Source organism: Nicotiana sylvestris, chromosome 9 (assembly GCF_000393655.2).
Source record: "Nicotiana sylvestris chromosome 9, ASM39365v2, whole genome shotgun sequence".
In the NCBI taxonomy this organism is placed as follows: Eukaryota; Viridiplantae; Streptophyta; class Magnoliopsida; order Solanales; family Solanaceae; genus Nicotiana; species Nicotiana sylvestris.
The window spans coordinates 78803307-78822573 of NC_091065.1; the positions used below are offsets into that span (position 1 = coordinate 78803307).

General features: G+C 38.5%; 1 protein-coding gene across 1 annotated transcript; it reads right to left on the reverse strand.

Annotated features, from left to right (window-relative positions):
* Positions 1-13809: 13809 nt before the first annotated feature.
* LOC104215779 (small nuclear ribonucleoprotein SmD1b-like) lies at positions 13810-17794 on the reverse strand. The gene is made up of 4 exons (XM_009765673.2): positions 17687-17794; positions 17521-17597; positions 14174-14365; positions 13810-14049 (listed from the first exon to the last, which is right to left on the reverse strand). The coding sequence occupies exons 1-4, from the start codon at positions 17698-17700 to the stop codon at positions 13988-13990; spliced, it is 345 nt and encodes a 114-aa protein (XP_009763975.1). The 5' UTR covers positions 17701-17794; the 3' UTR covers positions 13810-13987.
* Between the last annotated feature and the right edge of the window lie 1473 nt (positions 17795-19267).

Below are 19267 nucleotides of genomic sequence, written 5' to 3' on the forward strand. Positions count from 1 at the left end.
AAACTCTGTGAGCAATATCTGCCACTTCACAAGTCTCCCTGTCGGCATAGGCTTTTGAAAGATATACTTCAATGGATCCAAGCGCGAAATGAGGTAAGTAGTGTAGGATGACAAATAATGTTTCAATTTCTGTGCCACCCAAGTTAGGTCGCAACATGTCCTTTCTAGGTGAGTGTAATTAACCTCATAAGTCGTGAACTTCTTGCTAAGATAGTAGATGGCATGTTCTATCCTGCCGGTGACATCATGCTGCCCCAGTACACAGCCAAATGAATTTTCCAGGACAGTCAAGTAAAGAATCAAAGGTCTCCCTGGTTCTGGCGATACCAGCACAGGAGGGTTAGACAAGTATCCCTTTATCTCATTGAATGCTTCTTGACACTCATCAGTCCACTTGATCGCAGCGTCCTTCTTCAGCAACTTGAAAATAGGCTCACAAGTTGTCGTGAGCTGAGCAATAAATCTGCTGATATAGTTCAACCTTCCTAACAGACTCATCACTTCAGTCTTGTTCCTCGGAGGGGGCAATTCTTGTATGGCTTTGATCTTTGATGGGTCTAACTTGATGCCTCGCCAACTGACTATGAATCCCAATAGTTTTCCGGATGGAACACCAAATGCACACTTGGCGGGGTTAAGCTTGAGGTTGTACCTGCGAAGCCTCTGGAAGAATTTCCTCAAATCCTTGACGTGGTCGGCCTGATGTTTTGATTTTATGATCACATCATCTACATATACCCCAATCTCCTTGTGTATCATATCATGAAACACAGTAGTCATTGCTCTCATATAAGTTGCCCCAGCATTCTTCAACCCAAATGGCATTACCCTGTAGCAATAAGTTCTCCATGGCGTGATGAAGGCTGTCTTTTCCGCATCTTCTTCATCCATTAGAATCTGATGATACCCAGCATAATAATCCACAAAAGATCCAATCTCACGCTTGTCACAATTATCAATCAAAATGTGGATATTGGGTAGTAGGAAGTTATCCTTCGGACTTGCTTTATTGAGATTGTGGTAATCGACGCATACTCTGATCTTGCCATCCTTCTTCGGTACAGGCACGACATTAGCCAACCAAACAGGATATCGAGTGATCCGAATAACCTTTGCATCTAACTACTTGGTAACTTCTTCTTTAATCTTCACACTCATATCAGTTTTGAATTTCCTCAACTTTTGTTTGACGGGAGGGAATGCTGGATCAGTGGGAAATTTGTGGACCACTAAATTAGTGCTTAAACCCGGCATGTCATCATATGACCACGCAAAAACATCTTTGTACTTGATGAGTGTTTTGATTAACTCCTCCCGGATTTTCGGCTCGAGGTAGACACTTATTTTAGTTTCTCGGACATTGTCTGTGTCCCCTAAATTGACGGCTTCTGTGTCATTCAGGTTGGGTCTGGGTTTTTCTTCGAAGTGAATTAACTCCTTACTAATTTCTTCGAAGGCTTCATCCTCATTATCGTATTCTGATTCGTAATCACAATCTACTTCTTGAACTAACATTTTGGAATCAGATTGATTTTTAAGACTGGGCTGAGGATTCCTTATGCATACCACGTCATTAGAACCAGCGTAAAAAGAATTGTATAGAAAAGAAAGCAAAAAAGGAAAACCATCAGGAATGATGAAGAAAGGGAAATTGTATTTTATTGAATGATAAAAGATAACAAGGTTTGCACACTCAAACAGACTAAATGAAATCCAGATTACAACCCTAGAATAATCCGTACAAACTTAAAGGAAAATCAAAGCAAACTACCAAGACTCCTTCCGAGTAGAGAGAGGAGTAGCCTTCCAATTATTAAGCTTTGTTGTTGGCCCGACAAATTGCACTTCCGCGTTGCTAGAACCTTCTCCAATTTCCACCATGTTCACACTGTCGAACAACTTCTCAAATCTTTCCATTAACTCCTTGTCTGGATCAATCACAGAACTAGGAATTGTTGTCACTGGGTGACTCCTCGTACCGAACTTGAAAAATAATCTGGAAAGACGTGGGACCGACTTTGGAAGAACCCATGTCCTCTGTTTCAATTTCCTGACTCTTTTTATGTCTGCGGCTGTGGGCTTGAATCCCAGACCAAATGTTCTCAAGTTTTCAGGAAGAGACACGGGTTGTATGATGCCTTGCAGATCTGACCCCAAACCCTTTCTTGGTACAAAACCATTCTTCAGCATTTCATACGCTACCATGACTGATGCGGCGGTTATCTTTGGATTTGGGATACACTTCCCCTCTGGAACTTTCTCGACTGACATTGTGTCAGAAACTTGGTAGACCCATGGTCCCTTGTCATCTTCCACCTCAATGAATGGCACAATGGTATTGTTGTGAGCGCACAAATTATCTTCGTCGTTTACAACTATTTTCTGTATGTCCCATTCAAACTTGACCATCTGATGGAGTGTTGATGGTACTGCTTTAGCGGCGTGGATCCATGGTCGTCCTAATAGCAAATTGTAGGAAACAGCTATATCCAGCACTTGGAATTCCATTGTGAATTCTACTAGACCTATAGTCAGCTCCAACATTATGTCCTCGACTGAGTCTTTGCCTCCACCGTCAAATCCTCTCACATAGATACTATTCTTATGGATCCTCTCATCTTCTACTTTCAGCTTGCTTAGAGTGGAGAGTGGACAGATGTTCGCACTTGAGCCATTGTCAACCAATACCCGGGTAACCACGGAATCCTCGCATTTTACTGTCAGGTAAAGGGCTTTGTTGTGCACAGTACCCTCTATGGGCAATTCATCATCGAAAAAAGTGACTATGTTTACTTCAAAAATCTTGCTGGCTATCTTTTCCAGATGGTTTATCGAGATCTTGTCGGGAACATGGGCCTCATTCAGGATTTTCATCAATGATCGGCGGTGCTCATCTGAATGGATTAGCAATGAGAGCAATGAGATCTGAGCGGGCATTTTCCTCAACTTCTCTACAACAGAATAGTCATGCACTTTCATTTTCCTCAAAAATTCCTCTGCCTCTTCTTTAGTTACAGCTTTCTTCACCGGCGTTGGATCATCCTTAGTTCTTCTTAACTCCTCTGGAGTAAAACACCTTCCTGAGCGAGTCAAACCTTGTGCTTCACAAACTTCTTCCTTGATTTCTTTTCCTTTGTAAATCACTGTCACCCATTCATAATTCCAAGGAACAACTTTGTTGTTGATCACTGGAAGTGAGTTACTAGTTTTATAATAACAGGCTCTGTGCGAGCCCCTTTCACGACCACAACAGGTTCACTTGCAACCCCGAGTTTCACTACAACAATGCTTGACGACCCTTTCTCGACCACCACAGCTGGCTTATTGTCTACCCCTTTCAACTGGACCATTGATTTCCCATTAGTTACCTTTTCCTTTGAGCTGGTTTCCTTTGTGTATCAACTCAATCATATAGGTCTCATGGTGAGCTGGCAGTGGGTTCTGATTGATATTTGGTGCTTCTGGGGCCTGAACCTCGATCCGATGAGTATCAATAAGCTCTTGCACAACTATTTTTAGTTTCCAACATTTCTCTGTATCATGCCCCGGGGCTCCTGAACAATACTCACAACTCACCGAGTGGTCAAGATTTCTAGGAGGAGGATTTGGCATTTTAGGCTCAATTGGATTCAGCATGCCCAACTGCATCAACCTGTGGAAAAGACTGGTATATGATTCCCCCAGTGGAGTGAAAGTCTTTTGCTTTTGTAACCTCTCATTCTTGAAGGCTTGGTTTGGTCGGAAACCCGTTCCGGGGGGATTTCTGTAGGCTCTTGGGGGTGGATATGTATTTTGTGGAGATGAGTATGGATTTGGTGGAGCCGGCGCACGCCATTGTGCGTGTGCCAGAGTTTGGGAATAGGTTTGTGCATGATGGACGGAAAAATGGGGATCTGGCGGTGGGTACTAATGTTGTGGAGGGCTATATGTAGTGTGGGGGTAATTTTGGTGGTAGGGTCGTGGTTGGCTATAGTAGGGTGACGGGCCTCTAGATCCGAACCAGGCACCGGATTCAACAGTCGTGACATCTTCTTTCTTCTTCTTCCCAAGTACACCCCAGTGCCACTTTGAATGGCCTGAGTGGTTGCCTTGATCGCTGAATAACTCATGATTTTATTGGACTTAAGCCCCTCCTCGACCATGCCTCCCATTTTTACAACCTCATTAAAAGACTTGCCAATTGCGGACACCAAATGACCAAAGTAAGTTGGCTCCAAAGCCTGCAAAAAGTAATCAACCATCTCGCTCTCTTTCATTGGGGGATCTACCCTTGTTGCTTGCTCCCTCCACCGGAAACCATATTCTCTAAAGCTTTCACTGTGCTTCTTCTCTAGTTTAGTCAAAGATAGTCGGTCTGGAATGATCTCAAGATTATACTGAAAGTGACAAGCGAATGCTTGTGCCAGATCATCCCATGTGTACCATCTTCCGTGATCTTGGCGGGTGTACCACTCTAATGCTGCTCCGCTCAAACTCTGACTGAAGTAAGCCATTAGAAATTCATCCTTTCCTCCGGCTCCCCTCATCTTACTGCAAAAACCTCTCAAATGAACCACCGGATCACCGTGTCCGTTGTACAAGTCGAATTTGGGCATTTTGAACCCTGCCGGTAGTTGTCCATTTGGGAATAAACACAGGTCTTTGTAAGCCACGCTTACCTGACCCCCTAGCCCTCTCATATCCCTGAAGGATTGTTCTATGATTTTCATTTTTCTAAACATCTCCTCATGTTCGGGATTTTTGGCTGGTCTCTCAGCTTCTCTCAGGAGATCAGAACGTGGATCTTAGGGGTAGGTTTCGGGAGCTTTGAAGGTGGATTCTGGGGGATAATACTGGTTGTCCTGAGCTTGGAACATGGGTTCACTCAGGGATATATGGAGTGCAGCTGGTGGAGATGCCACAAAGACAGGGGTGACTGGCGGAGGAGGGCATGGAATTGATTTTGGTGGTGGAGCTTGCGGCATATAAGAAGTAGTGCCATGGTAGTGTTGATAAATGGGAAAACCTGGATTGGTGGTGAGATGATCCTGAGATTGAGCTAATGGTGGGGTAAAAGCCGGGTTGGCTGGGTAAGACGGTGGTGATTGCCCTTGGGACCAGGCCTAGTACATTTTGGCCATCTGTTGCTTAAGCTTGAACATTTCCTCTTTCATTTTATTAACGTTCAACTCCTCTACCCCAACACTAGTGTCGACCTCCGGGATAGACATAATTTCTGGTATTGGTCCCTTTGATCTGGTTTGGTAATGATAATGTGTTAATATCCTCTAAATAAAGAAACTGCTTGAACTCTCTGGAAAACAACAAACTTGTTAGTTCTTAGAGTTTAACACATATGTAATTATACGTTGGGATGCAATGCACCTAGGCAATTAACTATTTTCTATCATGCATTTGCTTTGGTTGCGTGCGTCATCTCGGCCTCTCATAATTGTGCCCCTTCTTTTATTCTATCCTTCTTTATTTCCCCTTTTCTTTTTTTGGTGGTCGAATCCTATAGAGATTGCCTACGTATCATGTCCCCGCATGAATCAGACCGTGCGTAGTTCTATCAAAATAAGTGCTAAAAGCAAAGAGACAATTTTTGGAAATTTTTAATTTTTCATTAATAAACATTGTATTACAAACTAGACGCTTTCGGAAAGGAAAATAACAGACTCGAAACCAAACCAAGTACAAATTCAAGAACTTCTGACAGAATCTGATGCGAAAGGAAAAATAGACTCTAACAGACAACAGACTCTAAGGAAAAAGAAAATGCAGACTCGAACTACGAATACATTAAAGTTTTAAATTTGGGTGCCTGCGGGGCGTCATTCGGCCTTGCCGCGGGCTTAGGTGTAAGGCCCCTTTCCAGCTGTTCCAATTCATACATGATTTGCTTCACAAATATCATCACTGCCCAGAAGAAAGTAGTGCGGGTCATGTTTTCACACACCCGACATTTCCTGGTAATAGCATGAGCAATAGTCAAAATATTGTCCCTGGTTCGGTCTTTCTCTAGGAGTAGGCGTTCTATCTGATCCCCTCTAGCCTTCAAAACCCGAGAATCATGCAGATGTTGTTTTTGTAACTGTTGTATTTCATCTTCCATCAAGGCCATTAGATCATAGCAGTGTTCACTTTCGGTTTCAAAAGCCTTGGCTTGTTTAGCCGCCTCGCTCTCTAGGGTGGTCACCTTCCTTTTTAGACTGGCAATGGTCTTTTCATAATCCTTCCTCTCCTGCTGTAAGTACTGTGTGAGCTCTTTTGTTCTTTTTGCCCATTGTTCCTGGAGTTGTGCTATGGTACCCTCAGATTTCTTCAAATCATCCCAGCACTCACTGATTTCCTTTTTCAACCCTTTTATTAACCGCTCATCCGACCGACTCCTTTGTTGGTTGTCAGCATCTATCCTCATTTGTCGGATTTGGGCTTTCAGTGCCTCATTTTCTTGGGCCAATTTGTTCTTTTCTCCCCTGATCGGCATCAACTTGCAGACTATTTTCAAATTCCAGGTCTCTAATCTGTTGCTTCAGCTTGCCTATTTCTGCCCTGTAACTCTCTTCTTTTGCTAACCAACCCCATTGCTCTTGTGAATCATTAGTAAACTGCTGGACATGGGCTCTTTTGGCGGGACTTTGGAGAATCTGGAACCTTTTCCCAAACCACGCATTATACTTCGGGTCCACCTCACCTTTAGCCAGATCTCGGACCATAGTCTTAGGCTCGAGGAACTGGCATTCGTTCCACAATTTGCGAATTTTATCTTCCGGGAATGTGGCTCTCGGACTTAACTCAATGACGTGCTTGGTCAAGTCTTCATCTTTGGGGATGACTTGAAACCTTCCCAGTTGGCGTAGTACCCGATGGGGAGCATACGGTTGGATACTCCGAACACCCATTAAAAGAATATGACACTCTCCTGCTGACATATATAGCACCTCGGTAAAGGGCAACCACCCAAATGCCTAATCAATTTGATCGGCAGTCAATGACCTCAGTCGTATGAGCCAAGCTTCGGTACCCTCAGGAAATGCAATACCCCTTACCCGCTTTTCAAATTCTTCGATACAGCTTAACCCAATCAGTTCATAGTTCATGTACCCCGCTCGGTGGCACAGATGTTCTTGCATCCACAACTGAAGTAATAAATTGCAACCTTGGAAAAAATGTCCTCCCTCCCTGCAAACAGTCAATGCTCAGTAAATTTTTGACAAAATCAGGGGAACTATAGTGCTATCTGCCCTTTTAATTGCAACATCAACCATCCCCACGAGACCTGTCTCTATTTTCTTATCTTCTCGTGGACAAATTACGATTCCCAAGAATGCCTTTATGAACGCCAAGGTTAGCCTTGCTTCCCATTTACTTCTGTTCCCAGCATGGGTTAGTCCCAGATTTGGTTCTTCGAAACCCCGAGGATTACCATAACGCTGATACAGGAACTGAAAAGTGCAACATCCTCCCGACAAATCATCATTCTGAACACTCCGGCTGATGTTTAGCAAATCCAAAAATTTGTGCGGAGATACCGGTCTTGGTGACAGCAAATATTGACCCCTCAAATTTCCATTCAGACCCGCATAACCCGCGACTTCCTCTAGCGTGGGCGTAAGCTCAAAACCCCCAAAGCGAAACACATTGCGGGTCGGGTCCCAAAATGGTATTAAGGCCTCGATGACATCCGACTTTGGCTTGACATTTAGTAGACCGACAAGACCTCCCAGGATTCTAGCCACTATTTCTTTGTTGCCTTCTCCCAGATCATTCCACCACATGTGGAGCTGGAGGGGGACCTCATTAAGTATGGTGAAAGATTCATTTGCATTTGTGCTCATCCTGCACATTTATTAAGGTGATTAAGAAAAAGGTAAATTTATTTGTTTCAAAACAAAACTACTATTTTATTTATTTATTTATTTTCAAACTAAAATGAAAGACCCGGTTTTTCAAACACGACCTTTCAGCACTTCGGAGACGAAGATTTTAAGGTTGTGTGGATTAATCGATCGAAATCTTAAAAATGACCAAAGGTGGCTATTTATGCAAAATCGGCCTTCCGACGTCCCTTTTGGGGACATTCGGCTATTTTTGACAGAAACGGCATCACCCGACTTATTTATGACGAAAATTAAAAATTTGACATTTTTGGCTATTTTTGCAAAAGGGGAGGTTGGACCCGATGAGGGTTGCCTACGTATCTCACATCCGGTGAGAATCAAACCTGCGTAGTTCGGGAAGAGAAACTAGCTATTTTTGAAAACAAGATTCTTTTTCCTTTGTTACTTTTATAACAAACAAACAAACTATTTTTCTTCTCCGTTTTTGAAAACAAGACAAACTAAAATAAAAGACTCTTTTTCACGCATTTTTGCTTTTTGAGTAAAACAAACAATTTTAAAAACATAAAATATTTTCTTTTTATTTTCTCAAAATTTCGGCAGAGTTTCGAAAGTATTTGGGCATTGGTTTTATTCTAAAAATAGGTAATTAACTCTCTACACTGTTATTTCCTCTCTCTCCTTTTTCTTTTTCTCAAATTTCTGATATTCCCGAGATTCAAAAGTCGGTCAGCATGCAAGTCTGAACAAATAAATGCACAGAAAACAAGTAGGATGCATCAGGATGGTCTTTTCATTTCAGGTTGCTTGTCCTAGACGGACCCAACCCCTGTGTTGAGTCCCCTAAGTCAAATGCACATGATGCAAATAAGCGTTCCTACTAGGGATCCGGCATGAAGTTGAGTTATTCTAGGTTCAGAACCTGGGTGTTTGTTCTAGACCTGGCTTACCCGAGCGGACAGCTCGAGCCGAGGGGGGGCAGCGTACCGGGAATACAGAAGCTTCACCGGCTTAGCAACTTGTCCGAACCTCGTTCTAAATTGGGATTTGACACTATACAGAAAATAAGTCACACGAAGTGCACACTTCTTCATGATTTAGAAGACTCAGAGAGAAGAGGGATTTCGCAACAGTTTATATACAGTTCACGGAATATCAAAGCGGTAAAAGCAATCAATTAGCACATTAGGCCCAAATCATGTAACAAAATCAGACAATGGATAAAGCCAACTATAACAATTATTCTAAGCTCGAATTCTTGAACCCTGAACCAGAGATTCTGGGTTCTTTCCCCAGTAGAGTCGCCAGAGCTGTCACACCTCCTTTTTACCTACACGCGCAAGGGCATAAGGGAGTTTTTCCAATTAAAGGACAATCGAAACGGGATTTATTATTAAAGATTTAGAGTCGCCACTTGGAAGATTTATGGTGTCCCAAGTCACCGGTTGAATCCCGAATCGAGAAAAAGATTGACTCTGTATTACAGTCTGCGAACCAGAAATCTGAGTAAGGAATTATGTTAACCCGGGAGAAGGTGTTAGGCATTCCCGAGTTCCGTGGTTCTAGCACGGTCGCTCAACTGTTATATTTGGCTTAAATTATCTGATTTTAACAATTATGAACCTATGTGCAAATTTTAACCTTAACCGCTTTTATTCATTTTTAAAGAAAATTGCAACGTCATTAAAACAAGTCTTGAACCACGTCACATAAATGCACCCGTGGTTTTTGGACATACTTTAACATCGTTGGGATTTGGATTTGGGTCACATAAATGCGCACCCGAGTTTAGGGAGGTAATGTTATTACAATACGCGCCTAAAGAGACTAACGCGTTATTATTTTGGGGAAGGCCGTGAAATTCGCTAAACGGCCCGTCCCGAAATCTAAGTATTTTAATATATACAATTATCGAGGGCCCCGCAATTTATGTGTTTTGTTTAGCAGGGCTCGCCTCATTTATTATTTAAAGGCCAACCTAAAGCAAACTACAATTTTCTACTTAGTTTGTCTCTAATAATAAAAGAAAAAGCCCTAATTAATTAGTATTGTTCAAGAACTAATATACTTACGTCCTTGACTTTTATTCAAAATTTCAGTAATTCCCTTGGGCTTCAAGCTCAGCCCAGTAAGAATAAGACACAGTCAAAACTCAAGTTGGGCTTCGGACAGACTTCATTCAGGCCCAACCTTGACATTCAGGCTTATTAACTTGCAAATGATGGAGCTATTTCACATTTATTCAAATCAACACTTGACATACTCATATGCTCATCTCAATAAAATTCAAAACAGCTAGACGTCTAAACCGACTGGATTGGATTTATATTCTAAAATTCAGATTTTTCTTATCTATTTACCTACTAGTGAACTTCTGGATATTACTAAAGGCAAAACAAACTGGGAAACGTGAATTGAATTTTAACAAAAATAGTCATGAATATAAACCTCAGATGAGCAGGCTAAGCAACTTAATTACGAGATTTTACTTACACTAACACGAACAGGTTAATAGCCTAACTTCACACTTTATTCACATCTAATCATCATACAGCTAAACTAAACTACTTAATGAAACGCAGATGTTGATATGAGTAACTAATCTACTGATCTTAGCTACTGCAATACAAAGTTGTTTGAGACGTCTCTTCAGCTTGAAATTAAAATTAATGTGGATATCATACGCTGATCTCAAAATCAATTGCAACACCCAAACTATTTCTGATTTTTATTTTATTTTTTAAAACAAAACCGTTAAACTAAAGCAAGTTCTAAGTTATACTAAGGCTACAACTGGATAACCACAAATTAACAGTCCCAAACAGTCCAATTAGGTACAAATTACGCAGTCCGAGTTTCATGTGAATATAAATCCAATTAGACTACACTACACAGTTACATATCATTAATATCTACTTAACTACAGATGTATAGTCGTCCAAACATGCATCATCCAGTAAACAAATGTCTGAGTACTTTCATTTCATGTTCATCTCAAAGCTACATCAATTTGAGTTCAAGTGTGCACCTGGAAATGAAAGAAGGAAACAGAAAAATGAGGTATCAGCAGTAACCAACAACAGCAGTAGTATTCAACACCAGAAAATGAACCAATAGACTAATTTTGAAACCAAGGGATGTGATACGATAGTCAGACCCTAATTTCAGTCTTAGTGAATCAGCAGACCCCAAACCAGACTCGACTTAAACCTTTTTTATTATCAGTTAACCAGGAATTGCTTCCATACTAGAAAAAAACTTCAGAAAATACCAAATGACTCAATGAAACAGTGTATTTTTCTGAAATTCTACAATCGTTTTTGATTTTTTTTTTCTGTATTTATTTCTGTGTATCTCTCTTCCTATATCTCTCTTAGAATCCCTTCCAAGTTTTCTTAGCTCTCTGCCCCTGTATATCCAGTGTATCCAGAGTGTATATCGAGTGTATACCGCTCTCTCTGTCCCCTTCTTTTTTTTTTCCTCTCCGAATTTCCTAGCCTTCTACCCTCTTTGAATGTTCTCCCCCTCTGACCATGATTTTCAGCCCTTAAATGGACATTAAGTAAGTGTGATTTCCATTACCCATTCCCATTTTTCAATTATCTACACTAGCTTAGTGCTTTTATTCAATTTAGTAGTGCATTTCCTAGACCCTACCATTGTACAAGCTTCCTAAAGTTAGGTAAACATTACCCTTATTGAACAACCCCTAAACCAAATTATTCTACCAAATTAACTTAATTATCTCTGAATAATAATTATCACACCTAATTAAATACCAAATTAAAATAAAATTACAAAAATTCGAAATTAAACAATAAAAATGCAAAATACATTTTTTTTTATTTTTTCAATTTTGTAAAGCAGATAAATTACTAACTGATTTAAAAATGCAAAAATTAAATCTTAGATGCGAATGCAACATATTTTTTGTATTTTCAAGATTATGTAGAGATAAAAAATAAGGTACTATTTTTGTATATTTTTATTTAAATTTATGAAAGATACGTAAGCTAAAATATTTTTTGTAATCTTTCATTTTTATGACAAAAATAAAGTAAAGAAGTCAAAAATAGTTGAAATAGCTATATTAGGCCTACATTAAATATTTACATGCTAAAATATAAAAATCTTGGGTAAGGTCAAAAATCACATGTCTACAAAAGTATCCTCCTTTGATGTACTTTTAATTATAATATATTTTTATTTTATGTATTGTTAATTTTATTTTTAAAATTTTAGTTTTCACTTTTCAATTTTAGCAACATTAGATATCTTACATTTACATTTCTTTTATTTTTAAATAATCATTATATTTCTATTTATACAATTATAATAATAATAAAATTAACTTATAATTTTATATAAATATAATATATATAAAAATTAATATATCAAAAAATAGGATATAAAATTAAAAATATAAAAATTAATTATATACACAATATATGATAAATTAAAAGTCCAAAAAAAAATAAAAAGAAGAATAAAATAATAATAAATCAAATTTGGTGTTGATGAATAGTGTCGCACACACTATTCACACACTATAATGGTGCAAGATTTGGTGTTCCATTGGAGCAAAAAAAACTAATTTTATACCAAATTTAAATTTGATGATAAAAATAGTACACACTTGAAGATGCCCTAAGCCACATAAAAAATAAAACAAGTCCACAACTGAGTTTAGGTGACCAAATTACTACGATGACAACAAGAATCACAAGTAAGCAGTTAAAAAATCGCTAAAACGCCCCTTCTGCTCCATATCCTACGTTGACACGCAATTGTAATTTTTTGACGCATCAATGTATGAAATTTACTACTATGACAATTGATTGAACGACTTTGAAATCTAGTAAGTAATCACCAGAATATCTAATTCATAAGAATTTCTCTATCAACAACCGAAATTAATTAAAAAGGGAAAATAAAAATTCAGCGGCTTTCTTCGGAAGGGTCAAACTCGAAGGGAGACTTTTCAGCTTGAGAACTCTGATCATCAGCATCATCCGGGTCACGAGAAGGGTCAGATTTGTTCAAGGCGGCGCGAGCTTTCTCGAGCCATGGCTTGAATGCGAACTCTATGGCTAGCAAGCCAAAAGCTAGGGCACTGACTACCACTGCTGTTGATTTCAACGAACTTGTCTTCGCCATTGTTGATAAGACTATAGAAAAGGATTTGATTGCTTTTTCTGAGGTTTACAGACGAGGGTTTTAGGTCGTTATTCTCGAGAATAGTTATAAGGAGAGAGTAATCTTGGTTGCGTGGGCTTTAAGACAAGGAGGGTGGCTTACGGCCTAAGAAAAGAAAATTGGGCTCCATTAATTAGAGCCTCCAACTCCTAATCTGTATCACCTGCTGTGAGGGGTGGGGGGCATGGGATGTTCTAAAAAGGTCAAGATAATACTGAATTACATTAATGATTAATTTATGGCTTAATGCTCAAATTAAAACACCAACTTGTAATAGATATGTCGTAGTTGAACCGCTCGTCTAATTTCACAATAACAAATTTAGGTGAGTTAAATTCCTTCTTCCTTTTTTTTCGTTCCATAACTATGTATTTCTAATATCTTAAATTTGCTAACTTCTTTGTATTTTTATGAACAATCCTTGGCACCACCTAGTAGCTGCATCCACTGAGAGGAAAATCTCACAGATAGTATCATCATGATAATGGCAACAGCATAGATAAAAAAAATCTTGATTTTTTCGGGCTTTCACCCAGTAGCCGCGCTTTGATCTTAGAACACTTCTATGGACTAGCATTCTTTTCAAGGAATTATCTATGACATTGACATAACACCAATCAGCAATCTTTTCCCTTTAATACCCGCGCTAACAGAGGTTTGACAGCACCGCCTGATTAAAATGCTAAATGAATCAAAAGCTTAAACCAAGTAGTTGAAAAAAATGGATGCGTAGCTAAGATGGCTGAGTGACTCGACCAGGAGGATCAAGACTGAATGCAGTAGAAAGAGCTACAAGTAACTACCACAGTTGCATTAGAATAACACCTCTAAGTCTCATGTTAAGCGCTCAGAGACAACTTGTTGCACGAGACTAATATACTTGCGCTGGAAAACTAAGAGTAAATATCTTCATCCGTACAGACATGTTTACATAGACATCACAAAAAATTAGAAGAGCTAGAACACATTTAGCGGCCTCGACCACGACCACGTCCACGGCCACGTCCACGACCACGTCCCAAAGGTTTTCCTGAGGGAGGAGATTGGTAGTTAAAAAGTCAGCAAAGGAATGTAACAACAAAAAAGAAGAATATGCCATGGAGCCACAAAAGATGATAAAGGTTTTTAAATGCAGAATAAGATTATAACTATACCAGCAGTTGGCTTCTTAGGCTTGACCCTAGGTGTTTCTTCCACCAGCAGCGTCTCAAGATTCAAGCTGTCAGGGAGGATATAATAGCGGATGTTGTTACCCCTCACACTCAGGTGATCCAATGTCACTGGATTCTTTCCTTTTAGCGTAATTTTGACAGCTTTCAAGTGTGTGTTCATGCTGACATCCACACCTGTAAAATTCAAAAGTACCTTCAGCACCTCACTCTCAGCCATAAACAAATCCGAAGATGTACTAATCGAATTGCCTAAGTAGCCACTACTCTTAGCTAATAAGACACGATATGCTTAGAAACAGTTTGTATACGCATATCAGACCTAGACATATTCATCAACAGTCGTACACGACAAAGAAAGGTAAACTGATCCACATACTGAGCAAGAGCAGAAAGCAGAAAGGTCTTCTAGTACACCTTAGGAAAGCAACACAAACAGTTCGTAGCCTGCAGCAGAGAGTTCTCTACTATAGATATAGCCCTTTCCCCCCAACTGCTGGTATTACATCATGGTTCAGGTTCTCCTCTTCCGACTCTGTAAATTGCATTCTATTCAAAGTAAATGCTGATTGAGAAAAAGAACAGTAACTGTGTAGCCTATTCACATTGTTCCCATAGAAATTATGCAACCAAAGGAATCTGGATGTTACACAAAAAGTGACGGGGTAAATTCTTATAGTAGATGAGAAGCTGACTCAAGAAACTGCAACTTTCCACTTAGGATCTAGAGACGGCCAAAGAACCACATTTGGCCGGAGCTTACTTTCCTAAGTTAGAATAAGCGGAAGAGAACCGAACTCAAAGAACAAGATGACTTAAACAAATTTCAACGACCAAATGAATCATACTACACTACTAGAGTATTATTACAATTAGTTAGTCATTCAGACTTATAAAGACCCTCTTGTTCCTATTTAGTCTCCTTCAAACGATAAAACAGATAATTTCATTGAGGATAAAACTAGAAATGTGGAATTATTGCCTATCTCCCTTCTCCTATCATCCTATCAAAGTTTAGATGGAACAAGAAAAGAATCCTATATTCCCACATCCTGCTCCAAGTAACAAACTAACCTTCTGTTCCTTTCTCAATTCTCAATATATTGTCCAAAAAAGACGTAGTGGTTTCGTTTCCAAGCTATTTCTTTCCCTTCAAATTCTATCAACTCTCCAACTTGAAACTGCTTCCCCCAACATTCGTGGAAACACCTAAAACGAGATACTACAGACAATCCTTATCCTCCTCGCTCTCTTTGCACATATACACCAATCACCATAAGTCTCCTCCTATTCCGCAAACATCAGCTTTAATAATTGCAGTCCGTGCTGCACATTAGGTGACTAGAGCAACTTTCTCTGGCGCCTTGGTGCTCTATATTGCCTTTTCATGCTTCTGAATGTTGCCTACAGTCAGCTTCATACTGTAGGGGTTCATGATAAAACATCCTGATTCCTTCCAAACCACCTTATCCTTGTTTCCTTTATGCTAAATGTAAACTGTCCCCTCGTGGTATTATGCATTTTGGGCCTATGTTTTGTACAACTTTAAAATTCGTCACTAGGGTCTAAAACTTGATTTTGTAGATACCTAACATCTCTCCCGCGTAGTGTCGGTGTGGGATTTGCTTAAAATGTTACAAACTCTTCCCTTAAAGGCTTAGTGTCCTTGCTGAAGTTTGTCTCATCATTGCCATTGCCTGAGGTTGCACGTGGAGCACCTCTAATACAATATGTAGCAGTCCAGTCCACTAGTGCTAATGTCCACCTTAGGTCTAGGTTCCTATGACTTGGTACCAAGGTCTAAGACTTGCTTTGAAAATACTCAATATATGTGTTTTGCCGTTGTGAGATTTACTTAGGGTGTTGCCTTGAAACTACATCTCGGTCCTTGGTGTTGCCAAATGCCACTTGCAATGAATCCCATAAAGGCACAACTTTAGCCTCACATAAAAAGTCAATTTAAGATTGAAAAGAAAGCACAATTTGATTTAAAAAATAGTAGACTAGACTAAACAGAGGGAAAAAGAATTTGACAAACTGCTTTCCGGGTCAAGGAATAGAGCTTATTGCATCCGATAAAATAGTAATTCCTAGTCCAAAATTAATTCCACACTTTTCTTTTCTTCGCAAGGTTTGGTCCATGAAAATGAGATCAGTTCTCAACTGCTAGTCAAAAAAGTTACAATGCACTTGCATAGCAAATTCAACATGCTGACGGCTGACAACAGCATAAATAATACCAAATGCAACAGTGAAGAGTACTCTTTTAATATCACAACCTGCATACACGGAACAACTAGCAAGAAAAACTTTCATATCCACTTATTAAGCTCACAGATTGATAGACTTCAGCTCATGGTCGACTTCCAACGAAGCTTGGTAAAAATCAGATTGCAGAAGGAACACCCAGTACATGACATTACCATACTTAAGATTACTTAATGCCAATTTGATGTACCTATCTAAACTTCAACTTCCAGGAGCCAAGTTCATGATAGGAGTATTATTGAATGCAATTTCTAAGTGACCGAGCCTAACACTTTAAGCTTGAGATTAGGAAAGAACTCAATGTTTGGAAAAGGTCAAGATTACTATTGGTCGACGCGTAACACATATTATTTATAATAAAATCATTCCACATCCAAGCACTTAGGTACAGATGATACTGACATATCAAGAAAGGTATAAAAGATATTGCTGATTATCTTGAACATGCTGTTTTTAATGATCGGATGAATTTGCACTAGTTTAATTCTGGTCCTCAGAAGATTCAGATCCATAGAATATTCTAGGGGAACAATAAACTTGTGCACATCTAGAGCAATAAGGTGAAGATTAAAGTACTCTGTATTCCACATGGAAAATAAGAAGTATCTATAACCAAACGTTTTACCTTCCAATATTGCATGTTGAATCATCTCACGCTGATTCATGGGTAAGCACAAAACATCAATTCAACTCAAACCACTTAAGCATCACTCCATTCACATGTGTAGAATAAACATAATTTCAGTGGTGTGCATATATTAATTCAACTGAAATCACTAGAAATTCCAAGAAGCATTACTATGTACAGATCGTAGAAAAGAAAAAGAAATATTATTACCTAGACACCTATTGGGCACCTCCGTAAATAAATACTACAATTAGCAATTGTATCTGAAAAGCCAATCGTATATGTCAGCTGCTAACATTGTCAAGTAACTAAAGTATGGAAAGCATCAAATAAAACCCTAGTAACGAAGTGAAACCGTACAATAACTAAAACTTGAAAAAACGATGCCGTTAAGCTCAGTAGAGAGACTGAGAGGGAGAAGAAAAAAAAGAGATACCTGTAATAGTTCCATGAACAACGGTGCCGTTCTTGAGCTCAATGGAGACCGTCTCATTATTCAACTTCATTAGGAATCTGCAGAGACATAAGTAAATTTAAATCCATAACTAAATTTAACGGAAAAATTAACTCCATGGAACAAAATTCAAAGATTTAAAATGTACCTCACTAGCTTCATTGTCGTCCACGAAGATGTACAGACGCTTAGGGTTTTACAGAAGCAGAGAGCAAATTGCTTCCTTTTCCAATTGTGGGTTTTAGGGCACGGATATATCTGCAGGGGTTAAACTTCAACATAATAAACACTGCTCTTCCCAATCTCAACGACGTCGTCCTCATTTTCCATGGGCCATTATGCATTGCAAGGCCCAAATAAAGTTTTCCACGGACAATTTCACAAATAGCCATTTTTACTATTGCTAATTAAAAAGGAAAAATAACACAATATAGCCACCCACAAAAACAATAGATGACAAAATAAATATTATATATATATATATATATATTAATAATATATTATATATATACATACACAAAATCAGAGTATATTTTTTTTATACTTGGCTGGCGAAGGTAAATATTTTTGGCCGATCGACTAAATGTGTAACTTGTAAGCAAATTCCGAAACTAATTGAAAACTAACCATTTTTGTAATTAGTTGGACAAAAATATTCTCCAACTAAGCCTTCTTCTCAGCTATAGCAATGACCAGGACGCAGGGGCGGCTCAAGAAGATTGGTGGCCTAAAGCCAATTTTTAATCTAGGGCCTTTCAAAGAAAATAAAATTTCATCTATATTTTTAATTGAAGTCTATTTTTTTAGCTTTTTAAAATGTAAAGTTGTTAATAATTTCTTTTTTATATAATTTAATCTCTCCTAAGATATTGTTGATCTTAGATAATAGAATCAAATTAAAGAAGTTGATAACTTGATATCGAAATAAATTTTGATGTTCTAATATACTTGTTGAAACGCTTGAAACCTGAGGGGAAAAATAAAAAAAAAAAAAGAATGCACAATATAGTTTTATTGAACGATACTCTTTACCTCTTGTTTTTTATAGAAAAAATAGAACTCTTTTCTTTCTAAAGAGAATAATACAACTTATCTAAAACTTAAGCTTTTTTGTAGAAACCAAGAAAGAGAATATAACAATGTAATTCTAATAAGAAAGATAAAAAATAATACTTGGACTATTGAAGATACTAAAAAACGGATTTTAAAAGTTTATTATACGTTTTTAGTGAGAAATATAAAAGGAGAATAAAACATAGGTACCTCGCTAATGAAAAGTTTTATATTTGCGACAAGGGTTTAGGGGGAGTGATTCTCTTTCTCCATTTGCTCAAACGGTTACATCAATACTAAATTAAAAGTTGTCTTTACCTTTTATAAAATATTTTACTTTTTTATTTTAAAATACCCAATATATTTAAATCCTACCTCTAAAGATTATTGTGAGATGTATATGATCTAACTTACTTTAATTAGATATTTTCGGTTCGAGTCTTGTGATTAAAAAAATCATGTTAAAATGTGTTCTCTCTTTTACTAGGCCTTACACGATACAAATCTAGATTAGTCGGGACCTCAATACAAATACGAGTAGAAAACAAAAAGAAAAATTTGGGAGCCTAAAGCCTTTGCTTTAGTAGGTTGACCCTTGGGCCGCCCCTGCCAGGACGATCTCGAAAATCTTTTATTTTTTCTCCAATTTTAAATTTTGACCATCTCAGGTAAACTC